The sequence below is a fragment of the Micropterus dolomieu genome, linkage group LG14, assembly GCF_021292245.1.
Source record: "Micropterus dolomieu isolate WLL.071019.BEF.003 ecotype Adirondacks linkage group LG14, ASM2129224v1, whole genome shotgun sequence".
Taxonomy (NCBI): domain Eukaryota; kingdom Metazoa; phylum Chordata; class Actinopteri; order Centrarchiformes; family Centrarchidae; genus Micropterus; species Micropterus dolomieu.
The window spans coordinates 17,198,128-17,224,320 of record NC_060163.1 but is presented as its reverse complement, the minus strand read 5'-3'; the positions used below and the strand labels follow the sequence as shown (position 1 = coordinate 17,224,320).

The 26,193-nt window shown below is 38.5% G+C and overlaps 5 protein-coding genes across 11 annotated transcripts in view; 1 reads left to right on the top strand and 4 right to left on the bottom strand.

Moving 5' to 3' along the window:
• Positions 1-2,581, top strand: part of LOC123982812 (testican-2-like) — a 46,661-nt gene extending 44,080 nt beyond the window's left edge. For all 4 annotated transcript variants that reach the window (XM_046068676.1, XM_046068674.1, XM_046068677.1 and 1 more), the window contains one exon: positions 287-2,581. In XM_046068676.1, the coding sequence (XP_045924632.1) occupies positions 287-432 (146 nt within the window). In that variant the 3' untranslated portion in view covers positions 433-2,581. The remainder of the gene's footprint in view (positions 1-286) is intronic.
• A 3,612-nt stretch (positions 2,582-6,193) lies between these two features.
• Positions 6,194-10,565, bottom strand: sar1aa (secretion associated, Ras related GTPase 1Aa). Its single transcript, XM_046069656.1, has 8 exons — positions 10,405-10,565; positions 9,788-9,974; positions 8,773-8,845; positions 8,290-8,409; positions 7,851-7,916; positions 6,739-6,842; positions 6,510-6,641; positions 6,194-6,388 (listed from the first exon to the last, which is right to left on the bottom strand). The coding sequence occupies exons 2-8, from the start codon at positions 9,917-9,919 to the stop codon at positions 6,272-6,274; spliced, it is 744 nt and encodes a 247-aa protein (XP_045925612.1). The 5' UTR covers positions 9,920-9,974; positions 10,405-10,565; the 3' UTR covers positions 6,194-6,271.
• Positions 10,566-14,378: 3,813 nt separating this feature from the next.
• Positions 14,379-18,368, bottom strand: ppa1a (inorganic pyrophosphatase 1a). The gene is made up of 11 exons (XM_046068980.1): positions 18,308-18,368; positions 18,058-18,116; positions 17,499-17,552; positions 17,189-17,308; positions 17,017-17,103; positions 16,812-16,938; positions 16,585-16,712; positions 15,326-15,411; positions 15,018-15,087; positions 14,618-14,657; positions 14,379-14,523 (listed from the first exon to the last, which is right to left on the bottom strand). Exons 1-11 carry the CDS (start codon positions 18,366-18,368, stop codon positions 14,495-14,497), a joined length of 861 nt encoding a protein of 286 aa, XP_045924936.1. The 3' UTR covers positions 14,379-14,494.
• A 1,712-nt stretch (positions 18,369-20,080) lies between these two features.
• lrrc20 (leucine rich repeat containing 20) lies at positions 20,081-23,280 on the bottom strand. Of its 4 annotated transcripts, none has more exons than XM_046067959.1 (5): positions 23,159-23,280; positions 21,431-21,542; positions 21,033-21,182; positions 20,689-20,856; positions 20,081-20,585 (listed from the first exon to the last, which is right to left on the bottom strand). In XM_046067959.1, the coding sequence occupies exons 2-5, from the start codon at positions 21,498-21,500 to the stop codon at positions 20,461-20,463; spliced, it is 513 nt and encodes a 170-aa protein (XP_045923915.1). In that variant the 5' UTR covers positions 21,501-21,542; positions 23,159-23,280; the 3' UTR covers positions 20,081-20,460. The 4 variants fall into 4 exon arrangements, with proteins under 4 accessions (XP_045923915.1, XP_045923916.1, XP_045923917.1 ...); XM_046067960.1 differs by lacking the exon at positions 23,159-23,280 and adding an exon at positions 22,970-22,995; XM_046067961.1 differs by lacking the exon at positions 23,159-23,280 and adding an exon at positions 22,570-22,852 and having other exon boundaries at positions 21,431-21,563.
• Positions 23,281-24,162: 882 nt separating this feature from the next.
• The window catches only part of LOC123983518 (nodal homolog), a 2,520-nt gene continuing 489 nt past the window's right edge, over positions 24,163-26,193 (bottom strand). Inside the window, exons 2-3 of the mRNA XM_046069776.1 lie at positions 25,204-25,988; positions 24,163-24,667 (exon numbers count right to left, since the gene is read on the bottom strand). Coding sequence (XP_045925732.1) covers positions 24,515-24,667; positions 25,204-25,988 — 938 coding nt within the window. The 3' untranslated portion in view covers positions 24,163-24,514. The remainder of the gene's footprint in view (positions 24,668-25,203; positions 25,989-26,193) is intronic.

Genomic DNA, 26,193 nt, shown 5'->3' with positions numbered 1-26,193 from the left:
TTGATTAATCAGTTAATTGTTTAGTCTATAAAATGTCATAAAATAATGAAAAATGTCCATTCTGAAAGCCCAAGGCAATGTCTTCAAATTCCTTGTTTTATCTGACCAACAGTCCAAAACCCAAATATATAATAATAACATATATTCAGTTTAGAATATACACAATTAAAAAACAGAATATCTTCACATTTCAGAGGCTAAAACAAAATATTTGCCATTTTTGCTTGATAATTATGTTGTTGTTTCAGAATCATCATTCCTCATGTGTTTATTTATCCTTTTCCAGATGAAGTGGCGGGATATTCTGGAGATTTTGGGAGTGGAGTGGGATGGGAGGACGAAGAGGATAAGGAGGCAGAGGACAACGGGGAGGAGGCAGAAGAGGAGGAAGAGGAGGAGGGCGAGGCAGACGATGGAGGATACATCTGGTAGAAATGTCTGACCCCATGCGGAGAGCCGAGTCACAGCTGCTGGCCTGAAAATCTATAGGTTAGGCTCTCTCCTCACAGCAAAAGATTTTGGGATCGAAATGGGGAGGCATGGAGTTGTGTCATCCTGGTGGGATATGTGGTGCTGGTCAGGTCCAGGGATGAGACGATGACCAGTTTTTGTCTTAGATATGTGTAATTGCTTCATTCTCTTCTGTTTTTTGAGCAACAGAGCTTTTTGTTTTGCTGCCCTGAAAAGCAGGGCCCACTGACTACTGCGCCATAGGTAGCTAAAATCCATCAGAATTCCAATCTTGTCCAACCGCCATCTATGCATATAGAGATTACCAGTAAATTTGTATTGTGTGAACAATTGCTTGAGTATTAGAGCCGCCGTCCCACTGGAATGACTAGAGATCAGAATTTAAAGGAATAGTTGGACATTTTGGGAAAAACGCTTGTTTGCTTCACTCTCACATTAAATATTAAGCTAGAGCTAGCCAACAGTTAGCTTTGCTTAGCATAAAGACTATAAACAGGGGCTCTGTTTAAATGTAAGAAAATATGCCTACCCAAACCTCTAAAGCTCACTAAATAACATCTTACATCTTGTTTGTTTAATCTGCACAGAAACCACAGTGTAAAAATAAAACGTTTTTATGAAACATTATGTGCCAGACTACAGCAATTCACTTTGCAAGGATAGTCTGCACCTGTAAAAATGATATGACGTATTAATTAGAAGAGCTTTAGAGGTGCTGGTAGGCAGATTGTGTTACCTTTAGAGAGAGACAGTCTAGCTGTTTCTCCCGTTTCAGCCTTTAAAGCAGCTATAATCAATATTTTAATAACAATGTGTCATAAAGCCAATGTGGATTGCTTGTAGTGATGAAGCTGCAGGGAATTATCACCTGAATCTGCAGCTCCACTTGGCTTCACAGAGCTTTATAGTGAGGCTCAGCTCATTGTTTAGCTCTCTGGCCCACAACTTTACTGTTTTGATTCATTCAAAGGTCAAATTAACAAAATCAGGCAGGAAAAACACTCCAAAACGTTACCTGTGGAGTGTCGTGACTCTTCATATTTTTCTGTATAAAGTTCCATCCATCCATCCATCCATTGTCATCCGCTTATCCTGCGTACAGGGTCGCAAGCTGTATAAAGTTATGGCCCACAATGAAAAATGTTTGGCCACCCCTGCTTTACCAGCTGAAGAGCCAGATATTTCCCTTAGGAGCTGGTAGAGCATAAAAACAGAGCTAAAAAAGAGTTAACGTTGGACTTCCATTCACCCTAAACACGACTCCATATGAATGTAAATGTTGCTCCGTAACTGTTGTGTGATCTGTAAGAAATTGTTCAACTTAATGCCATATCAACTTAAAAAGCAAGAATATGTTAAAGCAGTGTTCAAAACTTGTTTCCGCTGCCCCCAACGGGCCACATAAATCAGTGATTACAGCTCTGATCTAAGCTGAGCTAACCGTCTCCTGGCTGTAGCTTCATATTTACCGTTCAGACAGAGGATGGTTTTGATCTTCTCATCTATCTTAGATTGATAGCCAACATTTCCCAAAATGTCAATCTATCAGTTCAGTGCAATGTGGTTGTGTATCTCCAAACTGATTCTGTATATAAATCCAGTTTAAAGGATCTGTGAAACAAATTTAGAGGATTCAGGGTTACTTCGGTTTTAATCTACCTTTATGATGAAGGTGCACCACAAAGGAGTTTTTACATGCTTTACGATTTAAGTGGATACACATGACTATAGGACCTACATTTCCAGTTGGATTACTTTTATTGAAAACCTGTAGAATGTACTTTAATGACCCAAACTGCACCTACAGTAGAAACCACTAGTCGCTCTCCTCTGCTAACTCATGTCAAAGAATGTTCCACAACTGTTTTATTCTGAGTTTGCAACTTGAAAAATTGTATTTTGTGTTTATATAAAAAAAAATGTGTTACTTGAAGTTCTGTGTGTATACTTGAATTCACATTGTAATTTTTTTTTCTATAAGAATATTGTTGCCATGTCTTCATTCATGTTATTAGTAGGCCAGACATTTGGTTGTTTTTAGACTTGCATGTTAGTAAATAAGAATGTACTTCTAGGCTGAGCACTTTACTAATAAAGGCACTGGAGCCAAGCTGTGTGTTGGCTTTAATCTTTTCCAACTATTTCAGAGATGAAAATGATCATCCAGACAGGAATTAGGTTGCCACCACGTCACACACCATCTTCCTCTATATTTAATGAGTGTTTCTGCAATGATTCTGCTAAAGAAAGGAACACTGTGATAAGGTGCCTGTGGGGAATTTGCATGAATTAGTAAGATAAAGGCAGGTTGACTGTTTTCGCCCGTCAGTAAACCCATTCCTTCTGACTCATTTTATACTTTAATAATAAAGCATATTTATAGATTGCAAAACAATGTTTTCATTTTTGCAGTTCTACAACCTTTCTTTTAACATATTTATCATTTTGTGTTTGTTTTTACAATTATTGAATGTATTGTGATTCAACATTGAAATGGGGTCAATTACCTTTTTAGCCTTGGTAGTTAAGCCGAAGTGTCCTACGAAGGATGCCTGTTGGACGCCAAACAGAGTGAAGCACTAAAAGGATGAGGCTCCCCCAGAACCAACAGAGAAGGACCTGTGCATTGGTCGCTTTCCACCTCTGATGGATCTTCTGTCAACAGGTTTACCTTGAGATACCTCTCCGGTGTCATTCACCCTTGATTTTTCAGGCCTAAAGCGTTTAGCAGCTTCTGAGTAAATTATGTAATGTGACAAGCCTTGAATAATGTAGAGTTACCACTTAAACAGTTTTTTTAAATGTCTAAAGAGACAAAATGCTGGTTAAAAGAAATACAAATGACACCTGGCCAGTTGAGTCAAAACAAAAAATAAAATGGTTTTATTACAACATTTGAACCATTCATCAAATAGATCAATCTATATGTGTGGATGCTGTCATTCAAGTTTTGATGCAAATTATTTATTTTTTCAAGTTAAAGACGTTATAAATAATTCCAGTACTTCATAATGTCAGCTAAAGGGCATTTACTGTACAAACATTTAAATCTGTATTATACATAATTTACAGCAGTTCAGCGACTGGTACAGAACACTGTTCAAAGGAAAAGCAGCTTGTTTACATGCATGCTATATTTCAAAACACTAAAATACCCCTACATATATTAAACAGAATATTCAAAATGTTACCCTGTAAACATGGGATGCAGGAAACAGTGAATGGGTTACAATGGACACATGTTTCTGTTCCCCGTGATCCATTTCCTGCTTCTCAGAATGAGGATACTTGTTTACAGGTCATTTTAAAAATGTATTCATGTTTGCATGCATGGACTGTTTGCAAGTGCACTTTCATATCTTTTCAGATAGTCAAAAAGTACATTACCTGAAGCACTTAAACCCTGTTGCACAGACTACATGCTGATTATATGCGTATATATTGCTCAGGCTCTAGGACAAAAGGAATAAATAAATAATAAATACATTTTTATCATTTGTTCTTTTCATATTCAATTGGGCATTCAAAATCGGAAAATGAAAAAACTATTCATTATGTCATTATTTTATGATTCCAAAATAATTAATTTTTCTACTTTAATTTTATGCTCAAGTCGTGTGTTGCAGCAAATACACTTGGGCGATGGCGCTACCTGATTTAATGTAGGCTAATGAATATGACCTTGAACATCAAGTGTTTGTTTGTTTAGTTTTTTTGACCAACATATCTTGAAAAATGTCACATTAAAAGTCTCCACTTGTGTGAACAGATGAACTTTTATAAGAAACAGGAAGTATAATGTTGGCATCCATACAGTGAGTTAGATGGTGGGCAGCAATGTGAGCCCTGTTTTATATTATGGTTACATTATATTACATATTATATTAAATTTTTTGCTGTGTACCATTGGATGTACTACCAACCATCAATGAATTGCTCTGATACTGAAGAAATCTTAAAAACCAGATGATGCTCAAGCACGTTGGAAGCGTTCCCATTGCTGCAAACTGAGCCTCGTTTTTTTATTTTCCAAAATATTATCCAACTTATGTTGACGTTCAAGCTCATGTTCATTATAGGGTACTACCATTGGCCCTTTTACTGCAAGTTTATCAAGTGCAAGACACAAAGAAGTCAGTAACTTCCTGGTTACACAAATCGGACACATTAAATATCAAAATCAAATTCGGTCAGTGGCCCGTTTTTTTTTTTTTTTTCCTTCCTATTTTGGACTTAAAATAAAAGTACAAAAGCAAGCTGTTATTAGTTTTTTGTGTTTGATACATAAAATTTATAGAATAAATGAGTTCTCTAATTTTGGATTCCCAATTGAATATGAAAAGAACAAATAATACACGGACGAAACTGGCACAGAACTATATACACTGAACAAAATTATAAACGCAACACTTTTGTTTTTGCCCCCATTCATCATGAGCTGAACTCAAAGATCTAAAGACTTTCTCCATGTACACAAAATACCTATTTCTCTCAAATATTGTTCACAAATCTGTCAAAATCTGTGTTAGTGAGCACTTCTCCTTTGCTGAGATAATCTAACACTTTTTCGAATGGCCTTATATTGTGGCCAGCCTAAGGCACACCTGTGCAATACCCATGCTATCTGTAAGCATCTTGATATGCCACACCTGTGAGGTGCTCACTAACACAGATTTTGACAGAAACTAAAGTGTCGTGTTTATAATTTTGTTGAGTGTATATTCTTTCCTACTCTCAAGTACAGGGGAGTAAGATTGTCTCTGCTACATCACAGTTGGTCATTCTACTTTACTGTTTCTGGACATTTTAAGTGCAATGCAATATTACAGCCTTTATGATGTAATATAACAAGGGCAGCTATTGAAAGTCATAAAGGTTCTGTATAAACATTTTATCTTTGAGCTCTGTACTGAACACCCCGAGGATAATGAGAACTTATTTCAGTCCACCTAACACACTTCAAATTAGCTGCCTTCAACGTAACATCTAACATCACAGATTAGAGAAAATGCAACTGCACATAAACAAGCCAATTCAATGAAGACGCTGATATTCACAGTACACTCATCAGTGAGCGGGTTCAATTTGACTCAGTTTACTCCACCATCTTTGCCTTTATTTGTGGGACGTGTCGTCTTTTCTTCCTTTTTTTGGTTTCTAAAAGGGGATTTGACGTTATTTTGGCTCAGAGCTCAACATGGAAGATATCTTTTGTTGAAGTCCAATCTCTCTCCTTGATAATCCCGAAGTAATTAGCATACATCTTTGGCTATATGCTTTGAAGGCAGTGGCTGCGTAGCATTAGATTAAGTCAACTAAAATTAATCTTCTGTATTTAGTTATGTGTCCAATTTTAAAATCTAAAATCTGCCATCTTAATCCGACGTCTGACAAGCATTAAACTAACCACCACAATCACCACCTCATCAGCCTTATTTTCATCACTCTGTTCCTAATAAATTCAGACTAGAGCAGTTGGTCTAAAGCAACATTGCTGTATACATAACTACATTCTTGCATAATGTATAACTGCTCATGTTACACCTCAGTTGACTCTCACATTCACACACACACACACACACACGCGCACGCAGGACAGTTCACCATGAACCACTTTTAAAAGTTTGCATAGAAACCTTTAAATCCTGAATAAATGCTTTAAGTATTAAAAAGAATATGCTCTTAATAATACTGTTTGAAATTTGGGCTGATTGACAATGGCCACGACACAAAGTCTTTATCGTGCTTCATGAAAATGTGTCAAGAAATCTCCTTCCTGGTTAAGCGTCAGTGCTGCGTGTCAGTCGATGTACTGTGATAACCATCTGAAACCTTCCCCATAGCCTTGTTTTTTCAACACGCTGCACATGAAAATCTCCAGGGGTCGGACATTCAGCTCCTTCATAGAGACATTTCCCTGTCGGTAAAAAAACAGATAAATGAGGACACGTTCTTGAGGCACTATGACGTGTGCCCACACACAGAAAGAGCTCATGTTATTTATGTGAATTAAAAGAGAGGGTCTATGACACGCCTACCTTTCCGGTAACTTGACCATCAAGAGCAAAAGCTCCCCTCAGTCCTCCTTCACTTATGGCCTCAGGTCGGTCAATTTTATTACCCAACACCAACACTGGTACATTGACTATGGTCTCGTCTCCTAGGAGAGCCTAGAAACACAAGAGCAGCACATTCATCATCAAGCTACTGTTAACAGACAGCCGTCGGCGCTGCGTGGTGGCTTGTGAAAATTATGTTTAATCTTACATCGAGCTCAGTCTTGGATTCTGTGAGCCTGTCGTGATCTGCGCAGTCTACAAGAAAGACAACTCCATTCACAGCGGGCAGGTAGTTCTTCCACACTCTTCGAGCTGTGGTGAACAAAGGGAAAAAGCAGCTTGTGAATTAGCTGTCCTTGCAGCAATTTAACACAATAGTGAATGCCCTTCTCGGCATGTCGTGCAGCAGTTTTAAATAGGCTGGTGGAAATTTAATTGTATCCTTTATTGTCTCTGTGTATAAATTGACACAATCCTCATAGAGTGGTATGCAGGTTCACAGGTCCTAATGTCTAAATGAATAGTTTTACTAAACAAACACCCACACAGCTGTTTCCAATTACTTTGGCTAATTAGACCTTCATTCAGGTTGAAGTTGGGTGGAGCTATGCTGGGAAGTACATGACGTCACCAAGCTATGAAATATTAGCAATAATAATGGTGTAAATTGTCCCACATTAACAGTTGCAGCAAAGCCAACAGAAGAGTGAGTGAGCGGTCAGTCAAGCATGTGTACACGCCCAGGCAGTTTTGAGAAAAGGTCTAATCAGGTAACAGATGAAAACACCTGTTTATAAGCTGTAACTTTTTTTAAATTACAGGACTTTAATTTGACTTTACAAGAAAAGTACGAGTTCAGAATTTAACCATGAGATTTATAATACTGTGATAATTATTGCTAAATTAACTTATAACCTAGAGGGGTAGCGCCTTCTTTCTTCATGTACATTTTCTGCAGCACTAGCACAACCTTCAAAAGTCTATTCAAATACTTTAGGCTCAGTAGGCCCATCAGGGCTGATTTGAAACTCCTAAAAATGTAATTACATATCAATGCTGCAGGGGCTACAGAGACACCATGTGGCAAGAATTGTGATTGGTCAACTTGCTTCGGTTTTCTCTATTTTGTGATTTTGCATCCCTCTTGTCCCTGCATTTTTTTGTTAATTTTATCAAAAAATGTATTTAAGAATTTGAACACAACTACTTCTGCTGTGTACGGCAAACTACAGGTTAATCCTACACCAAATCTTAAATTATAGCGATAACTTCCTATTTCTATAGTTTGGCACTATTGGCAAAAATGGAGAAGGCTCTCACCTTGTACATGTCCTCCTAGATCAAATGTAGTAAATGTCATGCCGCCAATTGTCAGCTCTTCAGAAGCTTTGAGAAAAAGATTAAAATTCCTTTTTATTTGAGAGATCCCCCCCCCGCACAGAACAACAAGGCTGGAAATTACAGTGTAACTCACAATACAACACTATCACAATATTTTGCCTACATGATGATAGCGGGTAATTCTGTGATTTGGCAGTGGCATATATTGCAAGACATCATCGTAACTAAGGAGGTAAATAAACCCCAAAATAGGTTAAATTATTTTCAAAAAACAATGACATGATTCTGTCTTTATTTACTGCATAATAAACTCACATGAATCAGCATGCACCACTTCGCTCTTCAATAACAAGCTGACCCTTTTGTGTTCTAACACATCAACCCAGGATGGCACACTACCATCTGAATCTCTCCTTACTTGGATGCAGCGTTGGCACGTGCTGGCCAAGTCGGTCATCTTTTAACATGTGTAGGAGTGTTGTTTTACCAGCATTGTCCAGGCCCAGGAAAACCAGCTTCCCAGTTTTTTTGTACAGACCTGGAAGAAATATTTCACAAGTGTATCAGTAATGACCCTACTTAACCCCAGAGGTATTATATACATACATATAAACAATACATTAACAGTCACTCAAGTACTGTACTTATAGTTCTGAGAAACGTTTACTATCCTGGCTACATTTCAGAAAAAACAACTTACTTTGACTATGGTAGTTTGATTAAGCACCACCTGGAACATATGCATTTCAATACTGCCAACATGTCAATAATTTAACAACAAAAGGTAACTTCAAAGTGAGCTAATTTTTGAACAAGTACTGGTGGTATTGCTGCTTCTATTAAGTAGAAATTTTGAATACTTTTCCACCACTTTTAAATCGTTGCAAAACTGCAGACTTACCTAAGAACTGTAAAACACTACTAAATCCCCTGTAGATCCAGTCGAATAAAAATGACATCTTGACGGTCTTTGACTAAAACAAGAAAGAGGTCAGATTACTACTACATAATAATGCACTGGATGAGCAGCAAAACACTGTATTTATACTGTATAAGTGAGGTGTTCATTTATTCATTTTTGCAATTGTTGAGGGCATGGCTTGTGATGATGTATTGGATCACATTATATTAGAACCACAGGTATAATTGATAACATTAAAACCGACTGCAATCCATTTAGGTAAGCCGCTCCCAGGGCCATGGCTTACTGGGACACTTACAGGGAAATAAATGTGTGTCACTTGTGCTTTTTCTGCTATGACAAGTCAAAATGTCTGCCGTGAAAAAGGTCTGTTATTGCATCACATTACATCACTCACTGTCCTAATCAGGATATCTGTGACGTGACACTACAGCTCCACCCACACGTGTAGCAGAGGTACTGTCACCTTTAAGCAATACGTAATGTTCACACAGCTTCATGGATGAAGTCATCCAAAAACCTCATTTCGTATTCGTTATTAATGTCTTCGTTTGTGATAATGAATCCAGGACAGCACGCAACAGATCAGATGAAATTATTTGTTGGATATAACAACTCGTTAGCTGCATTATTATTTAATTAACAACGCTGGTTTCAGATATTCGCTATTTGCTATATTGTAAAATGGCAATTATCTTACAATTGTCAACAGAACAATGTCCCACATTTAAAAAACAGTGACACATTTGTGGCCACGTGTCTATTAGTTACTGTATTTAGCTTGTTTCAAAGTGCTTAGTGAACCGAGATAACGATTGTAGCTCTTTAGCATTAGCATGCTAGCTATCGTTAAACCCTCTGGTACTTTCTAGTCTGATCTCATGTGCACCAATTAAACGTTTAACGGACTGCGCTCCGGTTGGTTACTAACTGATCAACAGCACCGTGTGTTTTATTGCGTCTATACGTGAAATAGTTTTGTTAGCTGACTTACCCCTCGGCACTGACCAGCAGCCGAGCACTGAGTAGTACTGGCGGTCTCCTTGGAAACTGTCAAACACAGTACCGCTTCTTCTTCTTCGTGTTTTAGAATTCGGCGTTTCGCGTCCGGGGTCGTCTTCTTCATTGTTTAACGGCTGTTGGCATCCAACTTTAATGGTGCATTACCGCCACCTATTGTACTGGAGTGTGGGCCGGAGATAATTAATTTTAACAAAAATCCAAATAAATCCTTTCTGCCACTCCTGTATCCTTTAATAATCTAAATAAAAGTGTACTAATGTCATTTAATGACGTACCCAGTAGCCTAAGTTCCTAAGTGCATTCCCTTGAAACCCTCTTTTGCCCTCTTTCATCTTTATCCTTTCCCTCTCATAGTTCTAACACTCAAACGCCACATGTTCCTCAGACTCAATACTATCACAAAATTCACACCTTCCTGATATATGCTTACCCATAATATGTAGGCCTATGTACTTATTTAACCCAGTGTCCAATTCTTACCGTACTAAACATAATTTATTTCATTCGTTTCCTTCCAGTGACCCTACCTGTCCCAACCTTCTGTTGAATGCTATATTGTCTCCCTTTCTCCTCCGCATCCCAACATACCTGCCACTTCTTATTAGTTTTTGACCATTTGCACTTTAGCTTCTGCTTTACTTATGGAAATTGCTAATAGATTCCCGTTTACTGTCTTGTTTTCCCAATCTACAATTTCATTCCCCTTCACCCCTACATGTCCTGGAATCCGTGTAAACTTTACCCTCACCCTCATCTGACAACCCTGTGAGTGAGTGAAGTTCCACCTAGTATACTACACTGCTCAAAAAAATAAAGCACTTAAACAACACAATGTAACTCCAAGTCAATCACACTCGTGTGAAATCAAACTGTCCACTTAGGAAGCAACACTGATTGACAATCAATTTCACATGCTGTTGTGCAAATGGAATAGACAACAGGTGGAAATTATAGGCAATTAGCAAGACACCCCCAATAAAGGAGTGGTTCTGCAGGTGGTGACCACAGAACACTTCTCAGTTCCTATGCTTCCTGGCTGATGTTTTGGTCACTTTTGAATTCTGGCGGTGCTTTCACTCTAGTGGTAGCATGAGACGGAGTCTACAACCCACACAAGTCAGGTAGTGCAGCTCATCCAGGATGGCACATCAATGCGAGTTGTGGCAAGAAGGTTTGCTGTGTCTGTCAGCATAGTGTCCAGAGCATGGAGGCGCTACCAGGAGACAGGCCAGTACATCAGGAGACGTGGAGGAGGCCGTAGGAGGGCAACAACCCAGCAGCAGGATCTGCTACCTCCGCCTTTGTGCAAGGAGGAGCAGGAGGGGCACTGCCAGAGCCCTGCAAAATGACCTCCAGCGAGCCACAAATGTGCATGTGTCTGCTCAAACGGTCAGAAACAGACTCCATGAGGGTGGTATGAGGACCCGACGTCCACAGGTGGGGGTTGTGCTTACAGCCCAACACCGTGCAAGACATTTGGCATTTGCCAGAGAACACCAAGATTGGCAAATTCGCCACTGGCACCCTGTGCTCTTCACAAATGAAAGCAGGTTCACACTGAGCACATGTGACAGATGTGACAGAGTCTGGAGACGCCGTGGAGAACGTTCTGCTGCCTGCAACATCCTCCAGCATGATCGGTTTGGCAGTGGGTCAGTAATGGTGTGGGGTGGCATTTCTTTGGGGGGCCGCACAGCCCCTCTTTACCCCTATTTTTGGTACGCTGAAAGTGGACCCAGCTTGTCTAGACTGAGTGTCCTTAGAACCATCAATGTATGGAATCCGGTGTTGTTCAACTCCATTAGAGATAATCCCTCCTGGAAAATGTTCTAGAAATGTGACCAGCTTTATCAAACAAAGTTATCAGTGGAATAAATGTGAGGTAGCTCTTATAAAGGCTTTAGCTGAACAGGAAGTCTGGTTAATATTCCACTAGATAGTATTGAAATACATACCTTTGACTTAAATGTCCTTTTTTCTTTACATATTTATACTATACTGCATGGTTAGATACTTTCTACATGATGCAAGTAGGCTAACATTGCATCATATTTGCATGTTCTCTCTTTATCCCAGTATAGAGAAGAAAAAAAAAAAAAACATTAAAAGTGAGGTAGCTTATTTGGAAATTCATCTACCAAAATGGACTACCAGTATTTATGTAAAATAAATTAGTTAATTTTCTCAAAATTGCTTTATTCTAGCAGTGGACTGCATTACCTTTCAGCCACCCAAAACAAATATGAACTTAAAATAGGTGAACACATCATCACTGATGTTGCTAATGAATTCAACAGCTTTTTCATACAGTCTGTTAACAACCTTGCATCAAGATTTCCATGCTGGAATGATATAGGCTTAACAACAGTAGACCTGCCTGAAGATCAAGATAATTAATTTCAGCTTAGGGAGGTCGGTCAGACATCTGTTCTGAAAGCTATACAGGACCTAAACACCACCTTTTCAAAAGCTATTTTTAATTTAGATACAGCTTTTCTTAAAAAATATAGTAGTATTCTGGTCCAGCCTCTCACTAATTTTGTTATTATTTCCATTAAATCCGGGCAATTCCCAGACGGGTGGAAAAATGCTCTAGTAATACCGATTTATAAATCAGGAGATGACAAAATGTCTTGTAATTACAGACTTATCAGTCTTCTACCAGTTTTGTCTAAAGTTTTAGAGAAGATTGTCTCAGAACAACTTATGTACTATCTTGAGACAAACCAGTATCTGAATCCTCTGCAATTTGGATTCAGGCACAACTATTCCACAGAATCCGCTACTTGTTTGTTCATGGAAAATATCAAACAATCACTTAACAAGGGAAATGTAGTTGGTGCAGTATTCCTAGATTTAAAAAAGGCATTTGAAACAGTAAATCATAACACTTTAATTTCAAAACTAGCTAAGTTTAATTTATCCAAACAGTCATTGTCCTGGTTCGAATCATATTTAAAAGGCCGTTAACAGTGTGTTGTGATTAATAATGTGAGAGCCGCTTATCTTAAAATCAAAACAGGGATTCCCCAGGGCACGGTCTTGGGACCTGTACTCTTCAGTCTCTACATCAACGACTTGCCAGATGTAGTATGCCCAGATATAGGTCTACAGATGTATGCAGATGACACAGTGGTATATGCATCTGGTAATACCTGTATTTCTGTGGCTGACAAACTAAATGCTTAACTTAAATATCATCTTGGCTGGCCTCATCTTGTTTAACTTTAAACACCAAAAAACAAATTCTTTGCTCTGCTTTTCGATTAAAAAAACAAACTACGTCTAACACAACTTTTGAACATAAAAATTAATGGGGAACTTATTGAACAAGTACCTGAAGTGAAGTATCTCGGAATAATTGTAGACTATCAATTGAATTTAAAAGTCATATCAAGAAAATCCGTAAAACCATGAAGGCCAACTTGAGCTGTTTTGTGATGATAAGAAACTGCTTGACTCTTGACTGTGCTTTTATTTTTTTTAAATTCTATGATCCTCTCACACATATCCTATGGCTTAACCACATGGTCCCAAGCTCATCAGTAATCAGTCAAAACCAGAGTGTCTTTATAACCGAGCCTTGAAAATTCTGGACAAGAAGAGAATAAGGTATCATCACTGCCAAATTCAAAGTAAATATAAGATTTTAAGTTTTGCTAATTTTATCTCCCTGGATCTGGTTAAACTGGTCTTCAAATGCTTAAATGATGCTGCTCCACCACCACTTTGCAAAACAATAACTAGACAGCAAAGTACCAGATCCATCACCCAATCAGTGTCAAAAGCCAATTGTAGTATCCCTTTTCGAAGAACATCATTTGCCCAGGCTTCTTTTTTGGTAAAAGCGGCAAAATTATGGAATTCTCTTGAATCACTTGAAATGTATCCCGACATTAGCCTCCTTCAAAAATAAAACACTAAATCGTGGTTAATTCAGGAACAATACTGCTCTCATATTTAGTCTTTACACGTTGCCCAATCTGTATATTTTTTTTATCCTTTTTTATTTTCTTCCATTGTACTTCATTTTTTTTGTTTGTTTTGTTAAACTGTATTTTTTTTTTAATCAAAAAGCCCTACTAGGGACAAGTGTCGTGAATTAGCTTTAGCTACAAACACTACGATACACACATCAGATGTATGTTTTTGTATCTGTCCCTATTTAAATAAACTTAATAATAATAATTTATTGGCATTGCCCATAGGCAGTAGTGCAATTAGTTTTTTCCACATGAATTATTGGTTTGACAACTGTACAGAAATGGCTGTGTGTCTTGTTTCAAAGATTACAGGCAGGCTTTTTCCATCAGGAAACCATTATACACTTCAGATCTATATGCTGTGGGTAAGGTCAGGTCTGTGATAATGACAATATATACAGCAGCAGTACAATCAATACATTATATAATAGCCTTGGATTTAGTGTGGTTTATTGTAATGTTCTGTCAAACCTGAAATTATAGGATACTATCCAGTAGCATAAATGTAATATTGTGTCACAATCACACAAAAAGCAGTTTTGACAGCAACAGCATCATACATCCATGTGTGAACAGAGAAGGAAATGTGACATAAAATATAAATCCAATCAAATCCAGTTTGTGCGCTGATGTGTTGAATCAGATGAAGGAAGAAAGAAGTGAAGGAAGGAATGAAGGTTTCTAACCCAGCATTCTTACTTCTCATAGTAGAACCATTTGTCAACTGAAAAACAAAAAGAAAAGCCTATGTGATTTCCATAGTGTAACATTATAGAGTAGCTACGATAAAAACAACAAATACATGTACAAAAACCCACCTGAACTTGGAATTGGATCTTCAGCTCCAAAAGCACATGCCTGTAAGAGTTAGTGAAATCATCAAATGTTGCTATTATTGATTAACAAATGCACTCACGCGAAAGACTCGTGTGTAGCTTAGATGTTTTTGACTCATTAAATGCCATGAGAAATAATGTTGTACATGTTGGGGGGGTCTGTTTTCTACTCTGGACCATGATGTCATGAAATGCTGGTTTGTGTGAACTGAAAGAAACCACCTTTACCATTCCTCAGTCTTCTGCCACTTCGCTAACCATCTCCTTATGCCTGAGCGCTTGTGTGTTACCAGGTTATAGTGCACGCTGTTTTGTGTATCATCTGTAGTCTCATTGAGGAGACTAAGCCGCTAACATGAAATTGAAAATAAAACTGACTTACAGCCTTAACCACAGCCTCTGCATCACCAGCAGAGCAGCAGAAGGGACTATCTGAGACACTGGTGTTCATGCTAATTCAAGAAAGAGAAACAAAGGCAACAATTTCAGCTTTAAAACAATATTCTTTCAATATAAGCATTAGAAAGACCTAGAAGGGCACATATTCACAAGGTCACCATTTTATCTGCAGTAAGAAGGTATTTTAACAGTCTATTAACTGAGCAGCTACAGTACATGTTCTATCGTCAATGCTTGATAATTCTCTCAAGTATGTTATGTTGAGTTGAATTCTGAAAAGAATTTTCTCACCAATTTAACTCGCCAGCATTGGTCCTCTTAGAAATCAGTGCTTTCCAAAACTCATGGGTGCTCTTGACTGTTTCAATGGCAAAGTCCTAGAAAACAAAGACAGATTTTCTTCATCTCCTTACTCCAAGAAAGCATCAACATACCAGAGACAAAATAAAGTAGATATGCAGAACAACACAGAAAAGATTAAGCAATCTACAAGCATTTGATCTCTCATTCTCCCACTAAAAAAGTTTTATACGTTCATATAAGTTCTCATTTTTCGGTTTGTAGTGGAGGTTTATCTAAATTTCCAAAATAGTTTGGGCACCAGTGTGATCCAAATGATCAGTTTTACCAAGTAGGATATAACCCAGATTTCAAGCTACCCTCGCTTACTCCAAATAAATCTGGTTGTATTCAAACTCAAATAATAATCCACTATATGTTACGTAAAACTCAAAATCTTACAATACCTCCATTAAAGCAACAAAACCCAGTTCAAAGTATAGCATTTATATTCATGCTTTAAAGAAAGACACTCCAGATAATCCCCTACCTTGAGGAGGAGGGGATTGAATGCATGCTCAGGGGGAATCAGGCTGCTATGATCATTCAATTGAAAAAATAGCAGTTCAGTTCAATTGTAGGTGTGTGTGTGTTGGTGTAGTCCAGTTCAATGGAGGACAGATGGCAATGCCACACCTATAAAGCTGGGGCAGGAAGACAACATTTCCTGGAGAGTTACAGGAGAGTAGACTTCAGAGAGTCAACCAGGACAAGGAAGATGCAACTGAGCAGGTTGAAGAGCAAGTTAGCATATGCTACCCAAACCCACTCCAGGGATCAGCACACTTTCCAACAGTCTTTCGTTGCTCATTAAAGTTCACGAAGTCTGGCCAGTTCTTGGTACCACTGCTTCTCCGGTACTTCTATATGCATCTCACTCTCACTCCGAAGCCAGGATGCCTCAAAAACCAGATCAATTTGCCAAACATTCTCTTTCCTCTGAACCTCTCACTCCTCTGCTTTCCTCCATGCAGGAAATGTTTGTCCTTCCCTTCCCCCCCAGCTCACAAGTGCCTAATGTATCTCCTCCTGCTCAAACCCCATCCCCAGTCAAGAGCAAAAGGCCCCTCTGCTGCTCTTCTACCCCTCTCTGCTGCTACAGGTTGCTCAATAATTTGATAGAACTGATCCGAAACTATTATATCAGTAGTTGAAAAACATGTCTTAACATTTTCAAAATACAACACAGATACAGTGAATACAAGTTGTACCCTGTCCTTGAACTCTCCGTTGAAAGCAAACTGGTTTTCAGGTTTCCCATCTGGGACTTTGTATCTTTTGAACCAATCAACAGTTGCCTCCAGGTATCCGGGCTTAAGTCGTCTTACATCATCAATATCTGCAACATACAAACAACAAAGGGGAACTCTAAAATTCTGAATAACTTAACTAACCTATCTGATGGCAGCAACACAAAATCTTTGCAGGTTATCCGTACCGTTGAAGTCGGCGGCTTCAGGGTCCTCAGTATTGATCACAATGACCTTCCAGTCTGTTTCTCCCTCGTCAATCAAAGCCAGAGTTCCCAACACCTTCACTTGGATTATTTCTCCTTGAGAGCACACCTGAGAATTGAGATTCATTTTTGAAAAAGCTGCAATGAGTTGTCTTTTCAAAGCCCCTAATTACAGTTGTTCCAGTACCTTATTTCCTATGTCACATATATCAATAGGATCGTTGTCTCCACAGCATCCTGTGTCGCTGTCCTTGTGATTGGGGTCTTCCCACGTCTGTGAGAAGAGAAAGTACATGTTTAAAGGAGCACAGACATGGTCTGGTTTCCTGTCGTTTGAATGTTGTAGGAATAGGACTTGCCTGTGGAATAGCTCCATAATTCCAGATATAGCCTTTGTGAGGAAACACATTCGCTACATAACGAAGATTCCCCTTCTTCATATCTTGTTTCAGTGGATTGAGAGGATCCTTGGTGGCAATCTGATAAACAGACGACATATGAGCTAAAACGGTATAGTCTGTGTTATTCTGTCATCAAGGTGTATCAAATTCTGAGCTTAAACATAGCTCACGATTTAAGAAGTGTGAGTGTACATGAATTAACATAATACACAAATAAACTGATCATTTGCAAAAGTACATATATATATATATATATATATATATATACCTCCATCTTTGCATTTGTCCATCTTGGAACCTCCACAATAGCGTGAAAAATATTCTGCAAGATGATCAGAAATACAGTTTTGGTAGCGGTACATTTTTGTACAAAACAATTTTTCACATATGACCTGTAACAGACACACAATTGACAACTTTTATTTCAACTTAAAGACTCAGGTGTTACAGTATCAGTTTCTGCCTAAACTAAAGACACAATTACTAAAGTGAGTAATGGTAGCACACTGAACATGCCCTCCACGTGGTACAGGGAAAAACATCTGCACTACTGCAGACAAATTGGCATTGGCACTAGCGTTGTCACTCTCCTAAAGTCAAAATATTCTCAATATTGCTTAATGTGACTAATTGGAGTGCATAATCATACTTTTGAAACAAAACATAGTTGGTGTACAACAACTGGTTTGCAAGAAAAAGTATTTTAATGAACATACAGCCCCAGCCGCAAGCTTTTGTATTCCAGATTGTACAAATACAGCTCTACTTCCTAAAAGAAGTCGTAAAAATCTGCAGTATTAACTGTGACATGCGATGCTCACCTCTGCCTCGTTTGCGTAGATGGGTACGTCGTGGAATGGAGAGATGTATTCGCCCCCAGAGTTTCCTATAGAAAGGAATCATGCATTTTAGAGCCAAAATAACAATCCAACACTATGAAGAAGTCATGAAGCTCTACAATTAGTAGTAGTTAGTACATTACAGTACACAAGTTAATCAAGCAACTATTACACTATGCACAAACCAGTGGAGGGAACATTACTCACAAACTAGTTAATTTTAAAGAGCTGTGCTTACTGAAAAACACCCTGTACTCCTGAGTGTTCGGCCTGCCCCTCTCCTCAATGGTAAAGCTCATGTCTGCGGTTGGTTTCAAACTCTCCCTCTGTGGTCTGTGCGCTGATTCAGGACTAAGAAGATCCTGACTGACAGTCCGTCATTGAGACCGAGGGAGCAGGCATGCGCATTTCTTAAGCCAAGGGTTAGAGAGCTGGCAACTGCCTGCATGTGACAACAGGGCTGCTGTATATGAAGAGTGTAAAGGCCAGATGACAGAACCATGGCGGCTCCTGTATCTTTACTGAATTCTAATCACATCCAATAGTGGCATCTCAAACTAGCAAGTGTAAACAAACCTCTAAGAGGAGCAGACTTTGCTCAGAATAGTAATCAACAACTAATCCTTCCTTACTACCACTTCTCCATGGCTGCCACATGGGTTCTACGGCATGGATGTGATGTTTTGTACCTTCATCGTGTGTGAAGTGATTTGTTTTCTATTTCCCTCTTGTAAGCTACTGGCTCTTGAGAGCTCTTTTCAGACAAAGACAGATGGAGCTGACTGGCGTAAGCTGTAAACCAATTACCAATGCAGGATTAGGTGGCGCGCCCATGTTGTGACTTCTTGCCTCTCGAGTTTCCCTGAAACTATTTGATAACATACTTATGGGCCTATTTTTTAGGAGCAGCATTATGAATAAAAATATGTGACTTATCTTTTCTTTCCCTCTAAAATCCATCACTTGTATTTTGATGGTAATGAATGAAATTTTATGGTACATGGCCATGGTACATGCTGAATAATACTGTAACCAAGTGCCGTGTGTTTTTTGTATGAAAATTTTTATATCAAAGTAAGACACATAATTGCAACTGAAATACTTTTAATTTATGATACAAGGGTAGCTAATAGAGAAGCTAATATGTCCACTAGCAGTGATGACAATGTAGTTTTCTTGTGGTATATATAACGAAAGCAGTGATGGTCACAGCCTGGGCAGCAGAGAAGTCACGTGACATAGTAAGCCTGCCACCTTGCTCTCCTTGCCAGAATACATTCTTCTTTGTCTGACTTGTAGGCCAGGAGTTTGGCATGCTACCTAACAGGCATTTTAAAACATATTTCACATAGAAAAGGGATTAAAAAAAAAAAAAAAAAAAGAGCTTGTCATTACTCATGCTTTACATATCCTAATGCTACCTCCCTCTTCTGTCTTGTTATGAGCCACAAAGGCTCAACCAGTGAGCCCAAACATCAGCTTAAGTGAACTGGACTCACCAGCGTTGCTATTTAAAGAATTCTTGAAAAGCCTGAGCAAAGTACTTTGAATTACTGTACTGTGGGACAGTCTCCGTCATCTGCAGCCTCTATTATAGACGGAGGATTTAAGAGCTTTATAAGTGCTCATGCTGCTATCTGTACTTTCTCTGTCACCTTCTAAATTAAGTCTCTTGCAACTGGTGACCATATAGTTTCAGAACATTTTGCTTGTCTGTCCAATGGATTTTGTTGCCTGTTATGAGAGTGAGGCCGACATAGATCCCTGTGCAGGAACCCAAAAGTGAACTATAATTTAAACTATAGTCCTTCTGTTTTAATAGTCTGTTAAACCATTATTTTAGGCGTAAGTCTACACACAGTGTCAAGGTAATGTAATGAAAAGAAATATTAGTAGCAGTTCTAAATGAAATCTTACTTAAGGGAACATTTCTGTAAACTAACAAAAAATAGTAAAAATAATCTCTGCAATCAATCTGTCACCCAGTGAAAATTTATCACACAAGACTACATAGTTTCCAGTGTATCTTTAATTGAAAAAACTTGTTTATACTATCAAAAGTAATAAATAAGCCATTGTCTCATTTGACACAAAAACATGACAAATGAGGTATAAAGATGAATTGATTTCATTTCCAACCATCAACTTGAGCTCTCTGTAGTTCATACAAGGAGGACAAAGAGGCCGCAGGGTGTGGTCGCCAGCAGGACTGAAAAACTCAATCAAGGACGCCATCTTTACACACTCAGTCTGTTTTCTTGTCTCTTGTAAACCCGTTGTGATGTCTTCAGTTCAGTATCTTCAAGTATTGTGTTTTTTCATCTCTCAGGCACATGGAAGCATCCAACTGAAATAATTAAAAGGCACACCAGCATGCAGTCTGTAGGTGTTTTAGGATAAAATGTCAAAACTGTGGAGAGACTGCAGAGCAGACTGAGTGTTTGAGTCCAATGGGTTTGACTTCAAGTTTAGCCACTTCAGTGCTGGCATGTGAGACAACTTCTCCACTGGTATTTCTGTGGGACAAGATTAAAAAACAGTGTAAACATAAGCTCAAACCAAGCCATATAAGAAGATACAACCCCTTTTTTCACACATACACAAATATATTGTTATTACCGGTGATGCGATTTCCCTCCAGGTTAATCCTCTCCAGTGTGGCTATTTCAATAAGCTTATCAGGGAAGATGGAGAAGCCGTTATTAGCCAGATTGATGCTGGTCAAATGCTCCATTTCTCCCACAGCGTCAGGCAGTTTGGTGAGAACATTGCCTTGCAGGTCCAGTTCTGGAAGGTATTTCAAGACACAAGTAAATCGAAGGGTCCCTTGTCTGTTCTTTCATCACGGCATGACGTCAACATTTGTATGAGGTAAACAGCATGCAAGATCAACATCATCCAACACAATCTTTTCTTGAAGATTTAGTCCATGCATCAAATAGCTGCAGTGTATTATCCACTACCTCTCAGCTGAGTGAAGGTAGAAAAGAACTTGCTGGATATGGCCTTCATCTCATTGTCAGCCAATGTGATAATGCGGATGTTTTCTGAGACACTCCTCAGAACCTTGAACACACCGTCTGGGAAAGAAATGAGCTTGCAGTTTGACAGGTCTGCGGAAAAGAAGAAGAATGATTATGAGTCTATGAAGCATTAACAAAACAGGTGGAGGATGCTGAATACCCATGATTAACAAACACTTTGGGATTTAAAGTTATTGTTAGTTGAGCTAACCAATGTAAGCCTGTCACCACCTGCTGGTGAAATCTGAAATAGCATTAACCACAATCTGATGTATCCTGAGAAACTACAGAAAGCGCGAGGGAGAGACAGAGTGAAAGATGTGTGAAGGGAGTCTTACCCAAACTGTCTTTCCCATCCTCGACGGTTACATTAATCCTCCGGGCCACATTTGCGACTGCCTCCGCCATTTTTCTGCCGTAGCTCTTCCTAGAGTTTCTACCAAATAGTTTCTATAAATTGACACAGAGGTACTGACATCATTGACTTATGTAAGTAGCAATGCAACAAAAATAAGTTAAATGTTTAACTTAAATCATTTGAAAATACTGCATTACAAGCAAAGGTTTTCAAATGTACAAAAAGTACTAATTTTGAAGAATACCTACTAACTGGAGATATGTTGAGGATTTGTATGCTTTCAGATCAGTTGAAGCATACATATCGGCACTCTGTAATCAGTGCCTGTACCTACCAATATTGTACTCTTTACTCCACTACATTTATTTGATAACATAAGTTACTAGTTAATTTACAGATTCAAATTATTAATACAATATATAAATCAACTAATACATTATGATTTATTATTATCGATTAAGCTACCAAGCAGTAGGTATGTAAAGTAGTTAACTTCACCTTTACCACTTGCAACATTAAAGTGATAAAGATCACTAATTATAATCCAGTGTAATATAGATTATCAATGGGCCATTTTGTATAATGAGGACTTTTGTTAGTTTAAGTATATTTTGATGCTAATACTTTTCTATTCCGGTAAGAGTTTAAATGCAGGACTTTTGCTTGTAACAGAGTATTTTTACACTGTGGTATTGCTACTTTTACTTCAGTAGAAGATCTGAGTAACTTCGATCAAGTCTGTCTGTAATAATACGGGTTAATTTGCTGAAATTGAATGAAAAATCTGAATCTGCCAGTCAACGCAAACGTTATACAAACGCAATGAAGGCACTAAGCCTCGCAAACATGAGTAATGAGCCAGTTCCTGAACATTTTATTAATCTTAGTAACTTCTAATTAACTTGAGTTAACGTTAAAACCAACGTAAGCGTGGGTAATTTACTGCACCCAGAATATCGATGGAATAACACATTTCCTTCCCTTATAAGGGTCAGTATCATTATTAAATAAGCTTTATGTCTACCCCAGCCCTACACTAATATAAACTCCGCCTGCTGAGCTAAAGATAGCCATTATTTCATTACCGTTTCATTAAAACAACACCAAGAAGCCACTTACCCAGACTAACGTTAGAAGCTAAGGTTACAAAGCCTGACAGCTGAGTTAGCTAGCCAGCTAACGTTAGCTTTCAGCAGCTCAACCACAGTCACATTTGGTGAGTGTGTATTTTTAGCCCCCAGAGAGGGCAGCTGAATGTTGAGATATTCATTAGAAAAGTCAGACCCATTAGCAGCGCCTCATATATTAACGTTAAACACACTTTTGTAAAACGCATGCTAGGCTACTAGCAAATTAGGAAATAGTTTAACAACCAATTCACAAGTATCAGTCCTGCGCGTTCAAGTTGCAGACGAGGTCAATTTAAGCAGAGCCCTGAATTTAAGTAACAGAATAACTTAGGCAGTAAAAAAAACCCCAATAACTTAACTTATTACGTAGATAATACTTAAAGTAATACTTTTCAGTCGGTGAATTGCGTGACGGCATGGTAATTTGGTCACCATATTAAAAAGTGTCATAAATTTGAATTCCTTTTTTTTAAAAATTGGAATATTTTGCATTTTGCATTGATTTGCCTATTAAAAGATACAAAAATATAAGGACTTACTTTTTTTGCTCCAGACTAGGAAGTTAAATGTTGTCTTACCTCTGAGTCCTCGTCAACTAACTTATTCCCATTTTCACCACTGCCATGACCATGTCTCTGGCAAATTCCTGGTTAGTCAGTGTATTTTCAAAGGATTTCAATACAATGAGCTCTCTGGCTTCAGAATAATAGAACTTAGTTTGCCATTGTTACAACTAACTGCTACTTTACAGTATTTACTGGATATCCCTGTACTATTCAGTGCTGTATTCTTATTGTGAGGGTGTATTTGGCTATGACTCACCATGGATGAAACACTAAAACCAGAAAAGTCCACCTGTTTTGGTGTGTCAGTTAGTTTGTATCACACACAGTAGTTCCAGGTAAATTTGCCAGTGGACTGATTGATGACATGTGTTGTGTTTTGTGGATATGTTTGCAAGTATGTAACAGCATAAACCAAACCAGGCAGCTTTGCAAAAGCTGTGCTATTTGGGTATCGTACATGTCATATCGTAGGCTACTTTAAGAAATATGGCTATATTTTTCAACAAAACCCCTTTCTTCATTTAAGAAATGAAGCAAGTTAACATGAAATGTTGTATAAAAACAAGCAGCCAAACAAGAACTGCCTACTTTAAATAACATGGCAATATAGTGATTGAAACAAGGAAAAATGTGATCAGACGATAAGTAAACATGATTATAGATCGCACAAGGCAATCGATTCCAGCTTTTGGTAGACTACTTGACAGTTTTCCATACTTGCTGTTACGGACATATTTGGATTTGTATGAAAATATTTGTTTGATACCCAGCCCCAGTAATGAAAATAACCTTGGATAGTACTCTTGTAATTACACAGGGGAAGTTGTATAAAGTAGAGAACAACCATAAGGCCTATATAATGTTCCTATGCTTAAACAGGACACGTTATAAAGCATAACAAAATGCTTAACCCATGTGCAAAATGTACATAAATACAATTTATTTTAATATTTACAATAAATACATGAATTCACAGTCACTCACTGTTTTAGTGTACAATAAAAACAGTGCTGGAATATTCAACAACATTGCCATTTCATGTTTACATTGATGAAATTGATATGGGGAATAAAGTTGTACATTAGATTGTGACCACTGCACGCAGCTGGTAGACCGGATGCTGTTGTTGAGTTTGTATCTCAGCACATCTTAAAATAACAATGTTCTCCTTACAAACCAGAGCTCGCATCCCAAATTAATCTCTGCACATCGATCAGCTACAATCTCACAGTGCACAGTGACAAATAACAAAGAGCTTTTTCCTTCTGGTTAAGTGTTTTCTTTTGTTTTTCAGAAATTGGTTGCTTCTGCACATGCATATTTGCTCCGCTGAGCAACACAAGTCATGGTTGGAGGTGGTTGTACCTGTCACTGGCAGCCACATTCTTCCACAATCATGTCTTCGTGATGTCGAAGGAGCATTTCTCCATTCTCATAGTACAGCATGCTTAATGGGCTCATTTTGGTTGGGGCGCAGCAGGGAGATCCCACTTTGTCAGGGTGGTAATGCTTCAGTAAACTCTGGAAAATAAAGAAACAAAACAGAGGATTTAGATAGATGATTCCAGTCTGAAAATTCTACATTAGGGTTTATAAAGATAAGACAGACAAATGCTTTGCATGTTTTGTGGGAGCAGCTATCATTGTTTAAATCTCTTATAGGGCGGCAACTAACCATTATTTCCAATGTCAATAAATGTCTGCTGATTATTTTTGTTTCGATCAATTGTTTTGTTTGTAAAATATATGTATAAAATGTCTATTTTAATTTGCCTAAGTTGATTAATTCAAATTGGTTGTTTTATTTGATCAACAGTCAAAACAATTAAATTATTATATTAAATTATTATATATTAAATTATTCAGTTTGCTATCAGGTATGACACAGAAAAGCATCAAATTCTCAGTTGTGAGAAGTTACAACCAGAAAATGTTGGCATTTCTGCTTGAAAATGACTAAAGTATATTATATTATAATAATGACTTAACTGATTATAAAAATACTTGGTTGTTAATTATCTGCCTATTGACTGATAGATAGATACTGCACCACTCACCTGCATGTAAGCATGATTTGTTGGATTTAAGTCTTCTCCCAGGGGACCAGGGCAGGAACCCTCGCAGCGGTAGGCGTTATATCTTTTAGGAAAGATGATCCAGGACCCCCAGCCAATTTGGTTAAAGTCTATATGCAGGTCGACTCTCCGACAGAGAGATTTTTCACTCCCAGTGTTGGACACCTGCAGACTTTTTACTGTTTGTTCTCTCTGGCCCCGTTTGCTCCTGCGTCTCTTTGGCCATCGGGCCTTTTTGATTTCAGCAGGGGACAAGAACTTGGATTGTTCAGCTGTATGGAGTAAGCTTGCTTTGGCCTTTGAGTTTTCATCAGAGCCTGTGTGTGAGAAGACGATCAACAAGGCCTGGTCGCTCACGTCCTGCTCTGTCCTCGGGCTCGCCACATAGACAGGCTGATCAGGAAGTGACAAGCTTCTCTTTGTCTTTAACACTTTGCTTCTTTTTGACACTCGTTTGTGTCGAATTCTCGCTGAAGATTTTTGTCGGAGCCAGCTCAAGAGAGGACTTGTCACGTTGAACACTTTCCAGCTCTGTGATGAAGTGACCAGTGATGATTCACTGAGCAGTCCCACCAGCTGCTGTTCCTGGCAGCTCTTGTGCGTATTGCACGCCTGGCCGTGCTGGTGATAGACCTCCACAGTGATGTTGGAAGCACTCAGTGTCCGAGGAAGCCTGATTCTCAGCTCTGCTGACTGGATCTGTTTGTCAGCCAACAAGGCATGGAGGTCAAAGGTCGCAATCCAGTGGCTCTGTGTGTACGTCAAACCTAATGTGGTGAAAAGAGAAAGATTAGCATCATTGGGGTGCTCACTGTATCAGACAGCTTATCATGAGTGGACATTAGGCTAAAATCAGGATTAATATGAAATGCATGACTAGTATGTCACATCAATATGACAACACACATGAATATGCCAGTGAGCTGTCCAAGGGAAGCAAAATCCACCTGTTGTAGTAAGAAAATGCAAGAA